At 56.5% G+C, this 15594-nt stretch overlaps 1 protein-coding gene across 3 annotated transcripts in view; it reads left to right on the top strand.

The window, feature by feature from the left end:
* MACROD1 (mono-ADP ribosylhydrolase 1) overlaps positions 1-15569 on the top strand; it is a 99139-nt gene extending 83570 nt beyond the window's left edge. For 2 of the 3 annotated variants that reach the window (XM_049779808.1, XM_049779807.1), the window contains exons 4-10: positions 3177-3206; positions 13043-13159; positions 13721-13842; positions 13943-13973; positions 14859-14932; positions 15112-15193; positions 15446-15569. In XM_049779808.1, coding sequence (XP_049635765.1) covers positions 3177-3206; positions 13043-13159; positions 13721-13842; positions 13943-13973; positions 14859-14932; positions 15112-15193; positions 15446-15489 — 500 coding nt within the window. In that variant the 3' untranslated portion in view covers positions 15490-15569. Of the gene's footprint in view, positions 1-3176; positions 3207-13042; positions 13160-13720; positions 13843-13942; positions 14225-14858; positions 14933-15111; positions 15194-15445 lie in introns of those variants that run through there. The other variant, XM_049779809.1, reaches the window with a different exon arrangement.
* The last annotated feature ends 25 nt before the right edge of the window (positions 15570-15594 follow it).

Raw genomic sequence — 15594 nt, 5'->3', positions numbered from 1 at the left:
GTGCTCTGGGGGTTACTCCTGGTTCTGCCTCAGGAATCCCTTCTGGTAGTACTTGGGGGACCATATAGGGTTCTGGAGATCCAACCTGAGTCTGCCACATGCAAAGCAGATGCCCTCCTCACTGTGCTATCGCTCTGGTCCTTGTGTCCTTGTTTTGTTTTGTTTGGGGGCCACACCCAGCAATACTCCAGGATTACTCGTGACTCTGCACTCAAGAATTCCTATGAAGGGTCTTAGGGACCATGTGGGATGCTGGAGATGGAGCCAGGGTCAGCCTGTGCCAGGCAAATGCCCCCACCCCCATGCTATCTCTCTGGTCCCAGCAGGGAGACTTTGAGAACTCCAAGTCTCTGCTCCAATCCTTTGACTTCCATATACTCTTCTATTTTTGGGGGGAGGCATACCTGGGAGGCCTGATCCACCCATTCCTCGTTATCCACCGGTTTTGGTCCTCATGGTTTATCATTCAGCTCCTGTAATTTCTGCTTAGTTGGTCTGGCCCCCCAGGACACCCTCACTGACCCTTTTATTTCCTCCAACCTGTACTGTAAATGGCCATCTCGGTTCTAGTTCATTTCTGTCCTTCACAGCTAACCTATCTCCCTGCCAGCTGTGTGGCAGGGTCTGGTCCACCATTTGTCCATCTACATGTTCATTCATTGTCCATCATCCACCCATATATCTTTCCACCTGTATATCTGTCCATTCATCATCCATATATTCACCTGTCCATAAGCCCACCATCTATCTCTCTGTCCATCCACCCTCCCATCTATCCTTCTACCCATTTCTCCAATCATCTGCCCATTTTTCTAATTATCCATATGTCTATATGTCCATTCATCTGTCATTTCATCCATCGAGCCATTTATTTACCTGTCTATATATCTGTCCAGTCACTCATTCATCTATCAATCTATTCATCAATTGTCCATCCACCCATCATCTATCCTTCTGTACATCTATCCATCCATCCACCCACTCATATGCCTACCCATCTATACACCTGTTCATCTATCCACCCACCCATCCATTCATCTATTCATCCAACCATCTATCCATTCAACCATCCATCCAACCAACCATCTACCCACCCACCCATCCATCTGTCCATCCGACTACCCATCCACCCATCCATCCATTCACTTGTCCACCTATCCACTCACCCATCTGTTCATCCATTCACCCAACCACCTATCCATTTAACTATCCATACATCATCCAGCGATTCATCCATCCACCCATCTATTCACCCACTCACCCATCTGTTCATCCACCCAACCATTCATCCACCCAACCATCCACACATCCATCCATCCATCCATCCTTCTATCCTTCCATCTACGCATCCACCCACCTCTCCTCCATCCTTCCATCCCTTGTCTGAGTCCCAGGCCTGGCATGTAGGATGGTGGCCAGCAGATTCATCCAATGACCAAAAGCTGAGACTGACCTGAGGGGGGACGAATGTGGCCAGGCCCTGGCACTAGGGGATTTAGGGGAGAACCTTCCACAGCTCTGAGGCTGACTGGCACTCCCCCCGCATCTGAGGACAAGGAGGAGGTGGTGTGAGCAGCGGACAGACCAGCTATGCCCACTTTAAAGTCACCACGGTGTCCGCTCCGCCAGCCTCTCGCTGGCCCATGGCTGCTCAGCACTTTGCTCGGGTCACTGAGTCCCCTCTCTGGTTGCCCACCCCTGCATGCGCCCCACAGCATCCCACAGGGGGAGGATGGCCCTTACACCTTCCCTGTCCCTCGCTGCCCTTGGGCAAGGACATGCAGTGTCCACCCACCTCATTGTAAGGTCATGTCCCCAGACACCCAGCAGTGGGGGCGACAACCCCACGCTACCTCTTCATGTCTATGCTCTCAGAGCAGACCCTCCCTTCCTGGGGTGACACTGCTGCAAGCATCATCCCTCTTTGCTGCTTCTAAAAGCCTGTGGCATCTTCATGGTCCCTGAAGAATATTCCAGACCCTTGGGTGCAAATGGCTGACCCAGGTTCAATCCCTGGCATAGGATCCCATAGGATCTCCTGGGCCTGCCAGGAGTGATTCCTGAGCACAGAACCAGAGGTAACCCCTGAGCAACGCCAAAGATGTGGCCCCAAAACCAAAACAAAACAAAATAAAAATATTTCGGGTCCAAGGCAAAGCCTCCTCTGCAGTGAGGAGGGGAAAGGGAGTCTGGGGCCTAGAGCTTGCACTGTTTCCCTGGGGGACATTCAGGCTCCCCCAGTACTCCTCAAGACTCCAGGACATTATCAGGAGACAGACTGAAATGGGGGAGACAAATCAGGATGGGGGGATGTCTTTTCGCTGAGTCAGACCTGCCCCTAGGGACTGCACCAAAATCTCCTCTGTGGGTGCAGAAATGGGGGACAGGTTGACCTTCTGCAGCCACTGGGCTCCACCTGGGGGTGCAGGAACCTTCCACTGTCCACACACCTCTCCGAGGACTCCCCTGTCCTTCCCCCACTCATATCCACCTATTCGATATTGGAGGGGCCACCGCTGACCAGCCTACGTGCTCTGAGACTGGACTGTGATATTGGGGAGAGGGGTCCCCTCCCAGTTCCCACTCAGCCCTGCTTACACCCAGTTCCATCTCACTGTCCCAACCCCTACTCAGTTTCCCACCTACCCCATGGCCCCACCCTGCCCTGCTCCCCAGCCCCCCCAGTCTGCTCTGGGAGCCCCGCCATGCCCAGCCTCTCCGTCTTAATTAGCTGCTTGTATTAATCTCACAAGTATCGTGGCAACTTGGAGAAATTAATTATTCCCTGAGCGACGCGTGGTCAGCTGGTACGCTCCAAGCTCTCCACCATTTAGCACGATCTCAGCTAAACACACGTCCAGTTCTGGGGAGCCCCACTGTGGCCAGGGGACCCTGTACCCCCCCTATACCTGGGCTGAGATTCAGGGTCCCACCTGCCCTCTTGTCTCTTCCCAAACAAGCCGTGTCTGTGGGGAGGGCCGAAGCTGAGCATTGCTCTCTTCCAGCCCCTGGAGACATATGGGGAAACTGAGGCCCAAGCATTAAGGCTCCAGTCACTGCTGTGAGGAATGAAGTTCCCGCCCAGCCCCACTGCCCAATGTCAGCCCCAGAGTAGCTTCCTGACCCCTTTATATGGTACCCCCCAGCTGACCCCCTTTTTTCTCTCTCTCTTGCAGCCAACAGCTCCCTGCTTGGAGGTGGCGGAGGTGAGTGACCCCGAAGTCTGGGAAGTGGAATACGGAACTCTCATCCCTCAGTCAACTGGCCCATTGCCCCCTGGAACTTGGGTGACAGGGGTTTCCAAGTTTTAGAAGGGCCCTCTTTTTTTTTGGAGGGAATGGTCCAGCCCTCAAAATAAATTTTGAGGACCAGAGAGTGGGTAGGATCATTGCCTTGCACACAGCCAACCTGAGTTCAAATGAGGCATCCCATATGGTTCCCGAGCTTGCCAGGAGTAACCCCTGAGAACTTCTGGGTGTGGCCCAAAAACCATAACCAAAAAAAGCTTATGAGCATGGGGCTGAAGTGATAGTACAGAGGGTAGGGTACTTGCTTTGTAGGCCAGTTCACCTGAATTCTATCCCCAACACCTCATATGAAACCCTGAGCACCACCAGGAGTAATCCCTGAGCATCGCCAGGTTTGACCCAAAAACAAAAAACAAAAATTTTTAAATAAATAAATAAGTTTGGGGCCGGGCGGTGGCGCTAAAGGTAAGGTGCCTGCCTTGCCTGCGCTAGCCTTGGACGGACCGCGGTTCGATCCCCCGGTGTCCCATATGGTCCCCCAAGCCAGGAGCAACTTCTGAGCACATAGCCAGGAGTAACCCCTGAGCGTTACCGGGTGTGGCCCAAAAACAAAAACAAAAAAAAAAAGTTTAATAATAAATTTAATAATAATTTAATAATAAATAAATAATGATTTAGTAATAATTTTTAATTAAATAAATAATTTTAAATAAAATAAAAGAGAATTGGGCTGGAGAGATAGCATGGAGGTAGGGTGTTTGTCTTCCATGCAGAAGGATGGTGGTTCGAATCCTGGCATCCCATATGGTCCCCCGTGCCTGCCAGGGGTGATTTCTGAGTGCAGAGCCAGGAGTAACCCCTGAACAAAGTTGGGTGTGACCCCAAAAAAATCCTTTAAAAAAATAAAAGAGACTAAACAGAGGCTAGAGTGACAACAGATATGGTGCTTACCTTGCACATGGCCGATTTGGTTTTGATCCCCGGCATCCCATAATGTCCCCCCAAGCCCTCCAGGAGTAATTCCTGAGTGCAGAGCCAAGAGTAACCCCTGAGTGTCACCAGGTGTGGTCCAAACACCAAAAAAATAAAAGGGGGGGGATTGGACAGAGTGTGGTGGAAGAGTGAACCTGATGATCTCTGGCCTCAGTTTTCCCACTGAGGGAACCAGGTAAGTCTGTGAGCCCTGAAGCCTCATGACTGGAACGAGGCCCATAAAGTTGGGACTAGATATGAAGCTAGGCCCCAGGAGCCCTGATGTGTTACTATTGGTTCAGGCCTTTTTCCCCCCTTTGCTGTCTTGGCAATTCCCAGGGGGGCAGGAGGTGACATCCCGACACCCCACCTTGCCGTACTGCCTGCAGGTATCTTAACATTCGAGCCTGGCAGGACTTGGAGGATCTCCTAGGAGTGACAGGGATCAAACTTGGGGTCTTATGCACACCAGACGCATGCCTCAGCATGTGCCTGGTCCGGCGATTGTCAACAGCCATAAATCTGGGGTACATGGGGCCAGAGAGATAGCATGGAGGTAGTGTGTTTGCCTTGCATGCAGAAGGACCATGGTTTGAATCCCGGCACCCCATATGGTCCCCCGAGCCTGCCAGGAGCGATTTCTGAGCATAGAGCCAGGAGTGAGCCCTGAGCACTGCCGGGTGTGACCCAAAAACCAAAAAAACAAAAACAAAAACAAATCTGGGGTACAGGGGCTGCTCAAGACAGCAGAGGTTAGGTGGGCTTTGCAGCCGCTGCAGACAGAGCCCCTGCCCCACTCCCCAGTCTGCCCTGCTCATGGGGCCATGCCAGCCCCCCACATCCTGCGCCCCGCTTGGTGGTGCTCCCGTGGGCTGTCAGAGGCGGGTTGATTGGTGAGGCGGAGGGCAGGGGTTAATGCACTGTGGGATAAATCCTGGGGCCCTGTTTCCTCACTGGTGGGGCTGGGCCAGGTTTTAAAAGGGGGAAGAGTGGAAGGGGCCTCGGAGGTCGCGAGCTGTGAAAGCAGCTAAGAGCTGCCCGTGGAGGGGGCTGTTTGTGGCTGCAGATGGACCCCCGCGTCCCCTAGCCCTGTGGAGGTCACCGCCACCTCTACAGAGAGGGGGTGCAGAGGGGCAGTGCAGGCAGAAACTCCCCAGAAACCCATCCAGAGAGTGAATCTGGGTCCAGAGCCCGGCCGGCCCTTCTGCCTGCCCTGGGGTCCTAGGGTGGGCCCCATACTAAGGGGACCATTCCGTCCCAGGGAGCAGATCCTGTGGGGCTCAGAGATGGCACAGTGGAAGGGGCCTCAGGAAAAGGGAGTGGGGGCCAGGGGGATCTTGAGGGGAGCCCCCAGGAACGATGAACCTGCCCCTTACCTCCCATGACAGGTGATTGGGATGTCCCTGCGTTCTGTCCCTCTCACAAGGCACCAGGACACTGTCCATGCACATCATAGTGGAGGACCGAGCTCCTGCCTGTCCTGTCTGTGACCTGCCCCCCTCAAGTCCCCAGAGGGCACAACTGTGTCCCACCCCCTCCCCGACGCCATGTGGTTGGTCTGGCCTTTGGTGCCAACATGGGGAGACTCTGTACATGCTGTGTGGGACCACATGGTCAAGCCACGGAGGACGCCGGGATCATAGGAGACCCCAGTACTGCCACCCATCCCATGCATGATGGGAAAGCATCGGCCTAAGTGGCCCTGACAGTGGGTGGCTGCCCAGGGGAAGTGGACCCCAAGTCTGGCCTCTCAGCTCCAGGCTGGATTTGGGGGCTGCCATGAGAGCTCACCCAGGGGGCTATCACCTTCTAATGTATTGAGGTATTGAGAGAGAACTGGGGGCAACAAGTACCCATGAGACACCCCCAGACCTGGATGACCTCTGACCCCATCCCCTACCTCTATTTGTCTGATATTCATTTCTTTTTTTTTTTTTTTTTTGGTTTTTGGGCCACACCCGTTTGATGCTCAAGGGTTACTCCTGGCTATGCGCTCAGAAGTCACCCCTGGCTTGTGGGGACCATATGGGACGCTGGGGGATTGAACCGAGGTCCGTCCTACGCTAGCGCTTGCAAGGCAGACACCTTACCTGTAGCGCCACCTTCCCGGCCCCTGATATTCATTTCTGAGTGGAGGGCCTGTAATCCCTCAAGGCTTCTTTCCCCCATCACCCCTGGTCCCAGGTCCCCGACTCCCTCACATTTTACCAGACCCTCCCCAATTCTCCTGTGCTGGCTGCTCTGTCTTTAGCCACTCTTGCCAGCTCCCTACATTGATCCCACACACTGTGCTTTTGGGGGGCCCACATACCCTCTTTTGGGGGTGCTCAGAGGCTGTTCCTGGCAATGGTGCTGGGGATCGGCCCGTGCCTTCCCCATGCACTTTTGAGGTCCTCAAACTACCTCACCTTCTGCTCAGGGGTGTTAGCTGATCCCCATGTTCTAACCTTGTGGGAGGTGGAGACCCTCTCCCACTGCTCTGCCCTCCTCTGTGGGAGGGACAGTGGGGGGCTGGGGGAGGCTTGGAGGGGTCTAGTGGAGGAAACCCACAAAAGAGGGGCCTAGCACAAAAGGACCACAAGTTTGAGTCGGTGGCTTCCTGCGAGGCTGGGTGTGGGTCTCTAATAGGAGAAAATTGCAGTTTCTGGGAGACAGAGAAGGGGTTGTGGGCGCATACACAGTTCCAGTGTTGATCCCAGGGAATGCTGGCACCCCATAACCATACCCAGAGGGTCCAGGCCTCCCGCCTCTCTCAACAGGGCCTCAACAGATCCTGAGGCCAAACTACTGCTTCCAGCCCCACAGTGAGTCAGGAAGCCTTGTGAAGGCCCTTATATCCCCTTCTTTCCCAGAGATGGGGTTGGGGTTCACCTAATCAAGCACTGAGACTCAGATCCTAACTCCAGCTCAAGAGACCCAGCTTGCTTAGAAACTTCTAAGCTTAGGGGCATTGGACCTAGGCCCTGAGGGTTGAATAGAAGTTCAACAGAAGCTAAGGAACTGAAATGGAGGCCCAGGGCCACGCCCTAGATTTGGGGTCCCTGAGCCTATTCCTAACTTTGATTGGCCTGTAGGGAGGCCTTTTAAACCCCGCTCTATAGTTTGGTAAGAGGGAGTTTGGTCCTAAATCAAAGGCTGGTAGGACCCTGACCCAACCCTTCCACTGGTAACCAAGCCTGAACCATTTCCCATGTTGGGCGGCCGCGCCCGGGGATTGTCCCATCTGCCCAACACCCTCGTCTCTCTCTCTGCCACTTTCCACCAACGGGTAATAAATGTACCCGAGCCTTTCAATTATTCATCTCGACCGTGGCTGCGTCTGCTGGCCCTGCTTGAGTGACACATTAATCCGGCCCCGAAGGACCGTTCAGGCTCCCTGCTGGCCCCGCCTGGCCTGTGCCGGCTGCCGCCTCCCCTGCCTGGATTCCGTGTGACCTCCCAGGGCTCGGCACCCCCCAGCTGCCCAGGTCAGTTGGCATCACGTGCCAGTGGATAGATGCCCAGTGGGCATACAGGGGGTTCTGGCTGCCTCCTGGTAGAGTCCTGGGCACTCACCAGCCTGCACTCCACCACACTCCTCCAACCTCCGCCCAACTGTCCTCTCTTCATGTCTCTGTCTCTGTGGCCACCCCGACTCTGTCCCTGCCTCCTTCCGCTCAGCTCTTGCCCCATGGGGCATCTCCTCCATTCGGTTCATCTCTCCCTGTCTCTACTGACTCCATCCCCATATCTCTCTCTTCCCCTCCCCCTTTCTCTTTCTCTCCCCCCTCCCACCCCGTCCTGTCTTCCCCTGCAATAGTGGGTTTTTGTTTGTTTGGTTTTTTTGGGTCACATCCGGTGGTGCTCAGGGATTACTCCTAGCCCTGCACTCAGAAATTGCTCCTGGCAGGCTCAGGGGGACCATATGCAATGCCGGATTCAAACTGGGGTCCGAACTGTGTTGGCCGCATGCAAGGCAACCCACCTTACCGCTGTGCTATCACTCTGCCGCTGCCGCTCCCCACCCCCCCACCCCCGCAATAGTGGTGGAGGCCACTGGATTCACCAAGCAGAACCTGCTGGCTTGGGATTGAGATATTTAGGGGTCTCCTAGATGCCTTGTCACCTGCCTAACCCCAACAGACATGGCAGGTCTTGCTTAGTCTAGTGCCCCCAGGCTGCGCCAAGCGTGGCTCCATTTCACGGATAGGGACATTGAGACCCCGAGCAGGGGACACCTCACTTCAGCCTTCCAGGGTGGGGGTAGAGGCCTCGGTCAGGCGGTGGGATGTCCTCGGGATCCCCACTGCGGCTGCTGTAGGGTTTAATTTGGGTGAATGGCGCCTCTGTGCCAGTTCCAAGTAAGGAGCCGCTGGTTCCAGGGTGAATTTCAACACCGTCCTCGTCTGTCTACTCAGTCCACCTAGGCAAGGGACCCCGCACACAAGCCCCACATCCAGCCCAGCTTGCTGGAGTCTGCTGATTCAGAGAGGGCAAAAGGGAACCCGAGAGATAGCAAAGCAGGTAGGGCATTTGCCTTGAACGACCCAGGTTTGATCCCCGGCATCCCAAATGGTTCCCCGAACCAGCCAGGCACAATTTCTGAGTGCAGAGCCAGGAGGAACTCCTGAGGGCCACCAGGTGTGCCCCCCCCCCAAACAGACAAACATTAATAATAATAATAAAACAGAGACGGCGGAGGACACAGCCCAGCAGGCTGCACCCCCCAGATGAGCCCCAACTTGTTTGTTTTTATTGTTTGTTTGTTTTTTCGGGCCACACCCGTTTGATGCTCAGGGGTTACTCCTGGCTAAGTGCTCAGAAATCCCCCCTGGCTTGGGGGGACCATATGGGACGCCAGGGAATCAAACCGAGGTCTTGATCTTTCCTTGGCTAGTGCTTGCAAGGCAGACACCTTATCTCTAGCGCCACCTCACCGGCCCCTGAGCCCCGAATTGTGGTGCCACTTCATGTACGTGTTTTCCCTGATATGGCTGGTGCTCTCGGCTGGGCATTTGCCTTTTTGTGCAGGTGGTCAGAGTGTGGGGTTCAGTGAGGAGAGGTCCCAGGCCCAGGGTGCCACCCACCACGAAGTTGCAGCATGGGACCCGGGGGTGGGGGGGACCAGAGCTGTCTTCCACCTACAGAGACAAGCCTCAGTTTTCCTCTCTGTAAAGTGAGGTGATGGTGTGAGAAGATGCCAGACCCTGGTTAGTGGGGTTAGTGGGGAAATGCCGGGGCAGTCAGTGACTGACTCATGGGGGAAACTGAGGCACAAAGAGGTTGTGAGCTGGCAAAGGGGTCTGGAGGGAGCTCCGGCAAGCTTGTGTGAGAGCGAAGATCTCTGTACTCCAAGCTGCTCGTCCCCCCTTCTCTGGGACCAGGCTCTGTACCCCCCAAGATGGCTGCATCTTTGTCCTGTGCAGGAGGCTGGCAACTACTCTCAGCTCTGCCCCTCACTGAGACCCTTGCCTGGCTTATCTCAGACAGTAGTGGGGGTTCTAGGGGGGAGTAGAGGGGACCTTGAGCCAGGTGACTAATGAACCAGCCCAGCCCGTTTGTTTGTTTAGTGTGGAGAATGTGCCCCACTGAGGGCGTTTATTGCTGAATAAATTAGAATATCTCATCTCCCCTTCATAAATATTATAGCGCCCTAAACTGCGCTTTGGCAAACAGCACCCCGGGAATCTCTTCCTGCCGCTTCCTGGACTTCGAAGATGCCCCCTGCCCCCCAACTTACTGGGCTTTAGCTGGTGCCCCTCCCCGAGACACTCTTGTGGAAGCAGGGAGCTTCCAAGTGGGAGCTTCTGGCCCTGTGGAGGAGGCCGTCATTGGGGAACTCCTGGGGCCCCCAAAATGCCTTTCATGGGAGAAGCATGTAGATCTAGAAAGGGCTGAGGCCAGGTACAGAAAGGGGGAAAACAGGGACTGGAGAGATAGCATGGAGGTAAGGTGTTTGCCCTGCATGCAGAAGGTCGGTGGTTCGAATCTCAGCATCCCATATGGTCCCCTGAGCCTGCCAGGAGTGATTTCTGAGCCTAGAGCCAGGAGGAACCCCTGAGCACTGCCGGGTGTGACCCAAAAAACAAAAAAAAGGGGGGATGGGGAAATAGACATGGGTGTCCCTTTCCTAGGGGAGCAGAGGCGTCAGGTGTCAACTGCCTGTGCCTCTGGCCTCAGTTTCTTCTCAAAAACCAGAAAAGTAAGAGCAACATTTCAGGGGTGGAGAGAGACTTGGGGAGCCTAGCCCCTCAGTTGGAGGGGCTTGGAAAAGACTTAAAGGACCCTAAGTTTCATCCCCAGCATTGAACGGTCCCAGAGCACCTCTGGATGTGTCCCCAAAACAAACCAAAAAACTGATGGTTGAGATCCAAAGAGATAGTACAGTATTGAGGCATTTGCCTTGCATGTGGCTAACCCGGGACAGACCCGGGTTTGGTTCCCAGCATCCCATATGGTCCCCTGAGCCTGCCAGGAGTGATTTCTTTTGTTTGTTTATTTGTTTTATGTTTTTGGGCCACACCCAGTGGCACTCAGGGGTTACTCCTGGCTCTCCGATCAGAAATCGCTCCAGACAGGCACAGGGGAACCATATGGGATGCCAGGATTCAAACCATCCTTGGTCCTGGGTCAGCTGCTTGCAAGGCAAACGCGCTACTGCTGTTATCTCTCTGGCCCCCCCAGGAGCGATTTCTGAGTGCAGAGAAGTAGCCTCTGAGCCGTTGACTGTGGCGCAAAACACAAAACAAAACAAACAAAAAACTGATGGTTGGGGCTAAAACCAAAGTCAGAGTGGAAATGGGGTGTCTAGGAGCAGGGGCAGACTTGTGGGAAGCAACTGAATCACCTTCCTGGAATGTCTCCCTGGTTTCTGCTGCCCGGGTGAGGGAGCTCAAGGTTTCAGGAAGTGGCTGAGGGCCCAGGAGGAACTGGGACCCACCTCCCCCAGGATGGGGAGGACCCCAGGAAGGCCCCCTCCCTCCCTCGGCCAGTTCAGTCTCTGCCTCCGTGCTCAACTTAGCCTAGCTGAGACCCTAAGGTGCTGTCATGGGGGAGGAGGCAAAGTGGGTGTGAGTGGGGTTCTACCCCTTTTTTTTTTTTACCACACCCGGCGGTGCTCAGGGGTTACTCCTGGCTGTCTGCTCAGAAACAGCTCCTGGCAGGCACGGGGGACCATATGGGACACCAGGATTCGAACCAACCACCTTTGGTCCTGGATCAGCTGCTTGCAAGGCAAATGCCGCTGTGCTATCTCTCCAGACCCTCCACCCCTTTTTAGACCCTTCTCCCTCCAGGCACAGAGAGCACCTAGCATGGACCGGGCAGGCCGAGGGGCACAGCTGAATACTGGGTGCAGATGTGCTTCAGCTGATTGGGGAGTACAGTGGGCAGGGGTAGTGCCAGAGCCTGGCCCTGTCTCTACTGGGTGGGGAAACCTCCGAGGCTGAGTTAAGTCACTCCTTCTCCCCACCTGTCCTGGTGGAGCCCCAAAGACCTGGCAGCGGCCTGCCCCTTCCTGTACCTGCAGGAAACATGGAAGTCCTGGATGTGGAGCTGGCTCCGAGCTGAGGTCTGCCCTGTCCCCAGACCAAGGCGCCCTGAGATGGCACGCAGCCCAGGGGATGGGGTACACCTTGCCTGGACTCTGGGCCTGGGTGTGGGCTGCTTTCACCCTATTCACAAGGGATCCTGGGGTGCCCAGAGAGACCTGCGTCACACATCTGTGGCTTGTAGAACTGGATTGGGGGGGGGGCTGTTGTTTGGTTTGGGATAAGGGCCTCCCCCAGCTAGTGCTTCAAGGGGTCAGATGGGGGGAGGCTGGAGTATCAGGTGACCACTCTGAGACTCCCCCCAGATGCCAGCTCCACAGAGTGGGGGGCTACCTGCATCCCCCCATGGAGCCCGGGCCAGGCTCTGCACACCTCAGAGGCATAGTTGCCAGGGCCAGAAACTGCACAGAGAAGTGGGGGACCTCACCCTGGACCCCTGGATCCTGCCACCCACTCTGGAATAGCCTGATGCCCACTTTCAGAGTGAAGGCGAGACGTGGGTGCCACCAGGCCCTGCCAGTGGGTCTGTGCGCAGGAACTTCGGGTGCAGATCCTTGGGGGTGAGGAACTGAGAGCCCCGGTTGCTGCTGCTGGCACAGAGCCGGGTGCAGCGGAGCCGGGAGGGAGGCAAGCAGGGCGAGCCCCAACTTGGCGGGCGGGCACCTCGCCAGGGTTCCCTTGGGGGCTGTCACTCCCCGAGCGCCCGGGTTGTTGATCTGCACCCGGGTCCCCGGGGTCGCCGGGGCCTAAACAAGCCCCGGCCGGGCCTAATTAAGTGGGATGAGCTAACGAGGCGGCTCGTTAACGAGCTGGGGGTGCGCCCTGGAGAGACCCAAGGGCGCCCGCCTGGCAGGCCACGTTGACAGAGACTTTCCCAGGGCCGGCAGGAGCCGGGTGGGCAGCGCGTGCCCCCTGCTGGCCGGAGCGTTCCCTGTACTTGATGTTTTGTTTTGTTGTTTTGTTTTGTTTTGTTTTGGGGGGGCACACCCAGTGACTCTCAGGGTTTACTCCTGGCTATGGTCTCAGAAATCAATTGCTCCTGGTTTGGGGGACCATATGGGATGCCAGGGCATCAAACCACAGTTTGTCCTAGGTCAGCGCAGGCAGGGCATACACCTTACCGCTCTGCGCCACTGCTCCAGCCCACTCCCTGCACCTAATGTGATAGGAACAAGTGTGGGGTCCTCGCCCGCCCCGCTGTTTGGGGGTCATGGTGGGGGTGTTCGACCCTGGACCTTACCCCAGAAAGGGCAGAAGCTTGATTCCGGGACTCACTGCCCGCTTCCCCCGCAGTGGACGGTTGCATTCACCGTGCAGCGGGACCCCTGCTCACCGACGAGTGTCGCACCCTGCAGAACTGTGAGACCGGCGAGGCCAAGATCACCTGTGGCTATAGGCTGCCAGCCAAGTGTGAGTGGGATGGGGGGCAGACAGGGCCTGTGGAAGTGGGGGTCTAGGGGCACAGATCTCACTGCATTGCAAACTAGCTCACACCAGGCACTGCTGTCATCTTGCATGCCATGTGTGGTTTTCTGCGTATTGTGGTGCTTGGAGGTCAGGGAGGGTTGGGGTTCTGCTTTGTTTGCTTTGTTTTGGGGCCACATCTGGAGGCGCTTAGGGGTTCCTCCTGGCTCTAAGCTCGGAAATCATTCCTGGCAGGCTTGGGGACCCTGTGGGATATCGGGGATCGAACCCGGGTATGCTGTGTGCAAAGCAAATGCTCTTCCTGGGGTTAAGTCTCTCCAGCCCAGGGGTTGGGGTTCCAAAGGAAGTGGTTGCTACAGTCTTGAGGGGACCCCATGCAGGCACCTGTGTCTGTCTGGGTGTAGATTTTGCTGTGTGTAGCCCATGTGGCTGGGCTCCTCCTGGCCAGGGGAAGGACTGGTTTCCAGTCCACCCTGGCTAGCCTGGGGTGGCCAGCACACGACCACAGGGCACCTAGAGGCTGTGAGCCCACTGCTCTTCTTGCAGATGTCATCCACACGGTGGGGCCCATCGCACACGGAGCGCCCAGTGACAGCCAGGCCGCTGAGCTCCGCAGCTGCTACCTGAAGAGCCTGGACCTGCTGCTGGAGCACCGGCTGCGCTCGGCGGTGAGAGCTGGGGCTGGAGTGGAGGAGCTTCTGCTCCTGGGGTGGCCTCACAGTCTGACGTTTGCTCCCCTCCCCTTCTGCTCCCCTCACCCTGTCCCAGGCGTTCCCCTGCATCTCCACTGGCGTGTTCGGTAAGTGGGTAAAGAAAAGGGCTGGAACGGGGCCAGAGAGATAGCATAGAGGTAGGGCATTTGCCTTGCATGCTGCCAACCTGAAGAGGGACCCGGTTTGATTCCCAGCATCCCATGTGGTCCTCCAGCCTGCAAGGGGGGATTTCTTAGTGCAGCGCCAAGAGCGACCCCTGGGCGCCACTGGGTGTGGCCCAAAAACCAATCAATCAATATAAAGTTAAAAAATAAAAAGAGGCCACAGAGATAGCATGGAGGTAGTGTTTGCCTTGTATGCAGAAGGACAGTGGTTTGAATCTCGGCATCCCATACGGTCCCCTGTGCCTGCCAGGGGCGATTTCTGAGTATAGAGCCAGGAGTAACCCCTGAGCGCTGCCAGGTGTAACCCAAAAACAAAATTAATTAAATAATTAAATAAATAAGTAAAAAGGACTGAAAGATCAACAGGTGTTTGGGGCAGTGTATTGCCAACCCATTCGACTTAGGGCAGAACAGAACAGGCATTTGGGGGCGTGGCCCGGTTAGGGGCGTGGTCACGAGTTGGGCGGGCGGAAACTGGGCGTGGCCCTGAGCTGGGGGCGTGGCAGATAGCGTGTGGGCGGAGCCTGGAACGTGACAGGTAAGGAAACTGGGACTCAGAACTAGAGGGTGTAGCAGATAGGGAAAGTGAAAGTGGGCGGGTCCCGGAGCAAGGGGCGTGGCTTGTGGGTGGTGGGCGTGGTCTGGAGTGCGGGGCGTGGCAGGTAAGGGGACTAGAAATGGACCTGGCCTAAACACCAGGGGGCGTGGTAGATGGGAAATGGGCAGCCTACACGCAGAGGGCTGGGTGGACAGGGGTGCTGAGTGGGGTTCTGGCAAGGCCACAGCCCAGGTCTCTCTCCCTGGCAGGATACCCCAACGAGGCGGCAGCTGACATCGTGCTCGGTGCATTGCGAGAGTGGCTGGAGCAGCACAAGGATAAAGTGAGAAGGCCACGGTGCTGGGTCAAGGGTTCAGTGGCCCTGCTCTCGGCCCTTCCTGGGCAGCTTGTTGTGGTCCCGCACCGGAGGCATGGGTTAGGGGGGTCCTGGGAGGGGTGACAGGCACACAGGGAAAAGCGGGACTTGGGGCCACACGAGGGCTAAGCAGACCCTGCCCCCAGGTGGAGCGACTGGTCATCTGCGTGTTCCTGGAGAAGGACGAGACCATCTACCTGCAGAAGCTGCCCCACTACTTCCCCGTGGGTAGGTGCCTGTCTCCCCGGCCCCCCAGACCCCAGACCCGGGCCCCTCTCACTGTCCTCTGCCTTCCAGCCTGAGGTGCCGCCGCCCACCCTGGCCAGGACTGGTAAGCAGGGCCTGGCCCTCCGGGTGCTGTTTACTAACCGACCACTGACCCGCGCTCACCCTGGTCCCCGCTCACTCCCACGCAGGGCTGGAGACACACCACTCCCCACCCCGGTGCCCCCACCCCTGACCTCTTTCTTCTGCCCTCAGACGAACCCGAACCCGAACCCGTCGGACCTCATTCCCAGCTCTGAGGAGGCCAAAGCCAGCAGCTGGGCCCAGCTCGAGCGCACTCCGACCCTCAAAAACCCCAATAAAGAGCTTGTTACAGCGATATTGTGTGAGCGCTGCGTGGCCGC

This window comes from Suncus etruscus, chromosome 9 (assembly GCF_024139225.1).
Source record: "Suncus etruscus isolate mSunEtr1 chromosome 9, mSunEtr1.pri.cur, whole genome shotgun sequence".
Lineage (NCBI taxonomy): Eukaryota > Metazoa > Chordata > Mammalia > Eulipotyphla > Soricidae > Suncus > Suncus etruscus.
The sequence above is the reverse complement of the archived record's forward strand: the minus strand, read 5'-3'. Positions and strand labels throughout refer to the sequence as shown.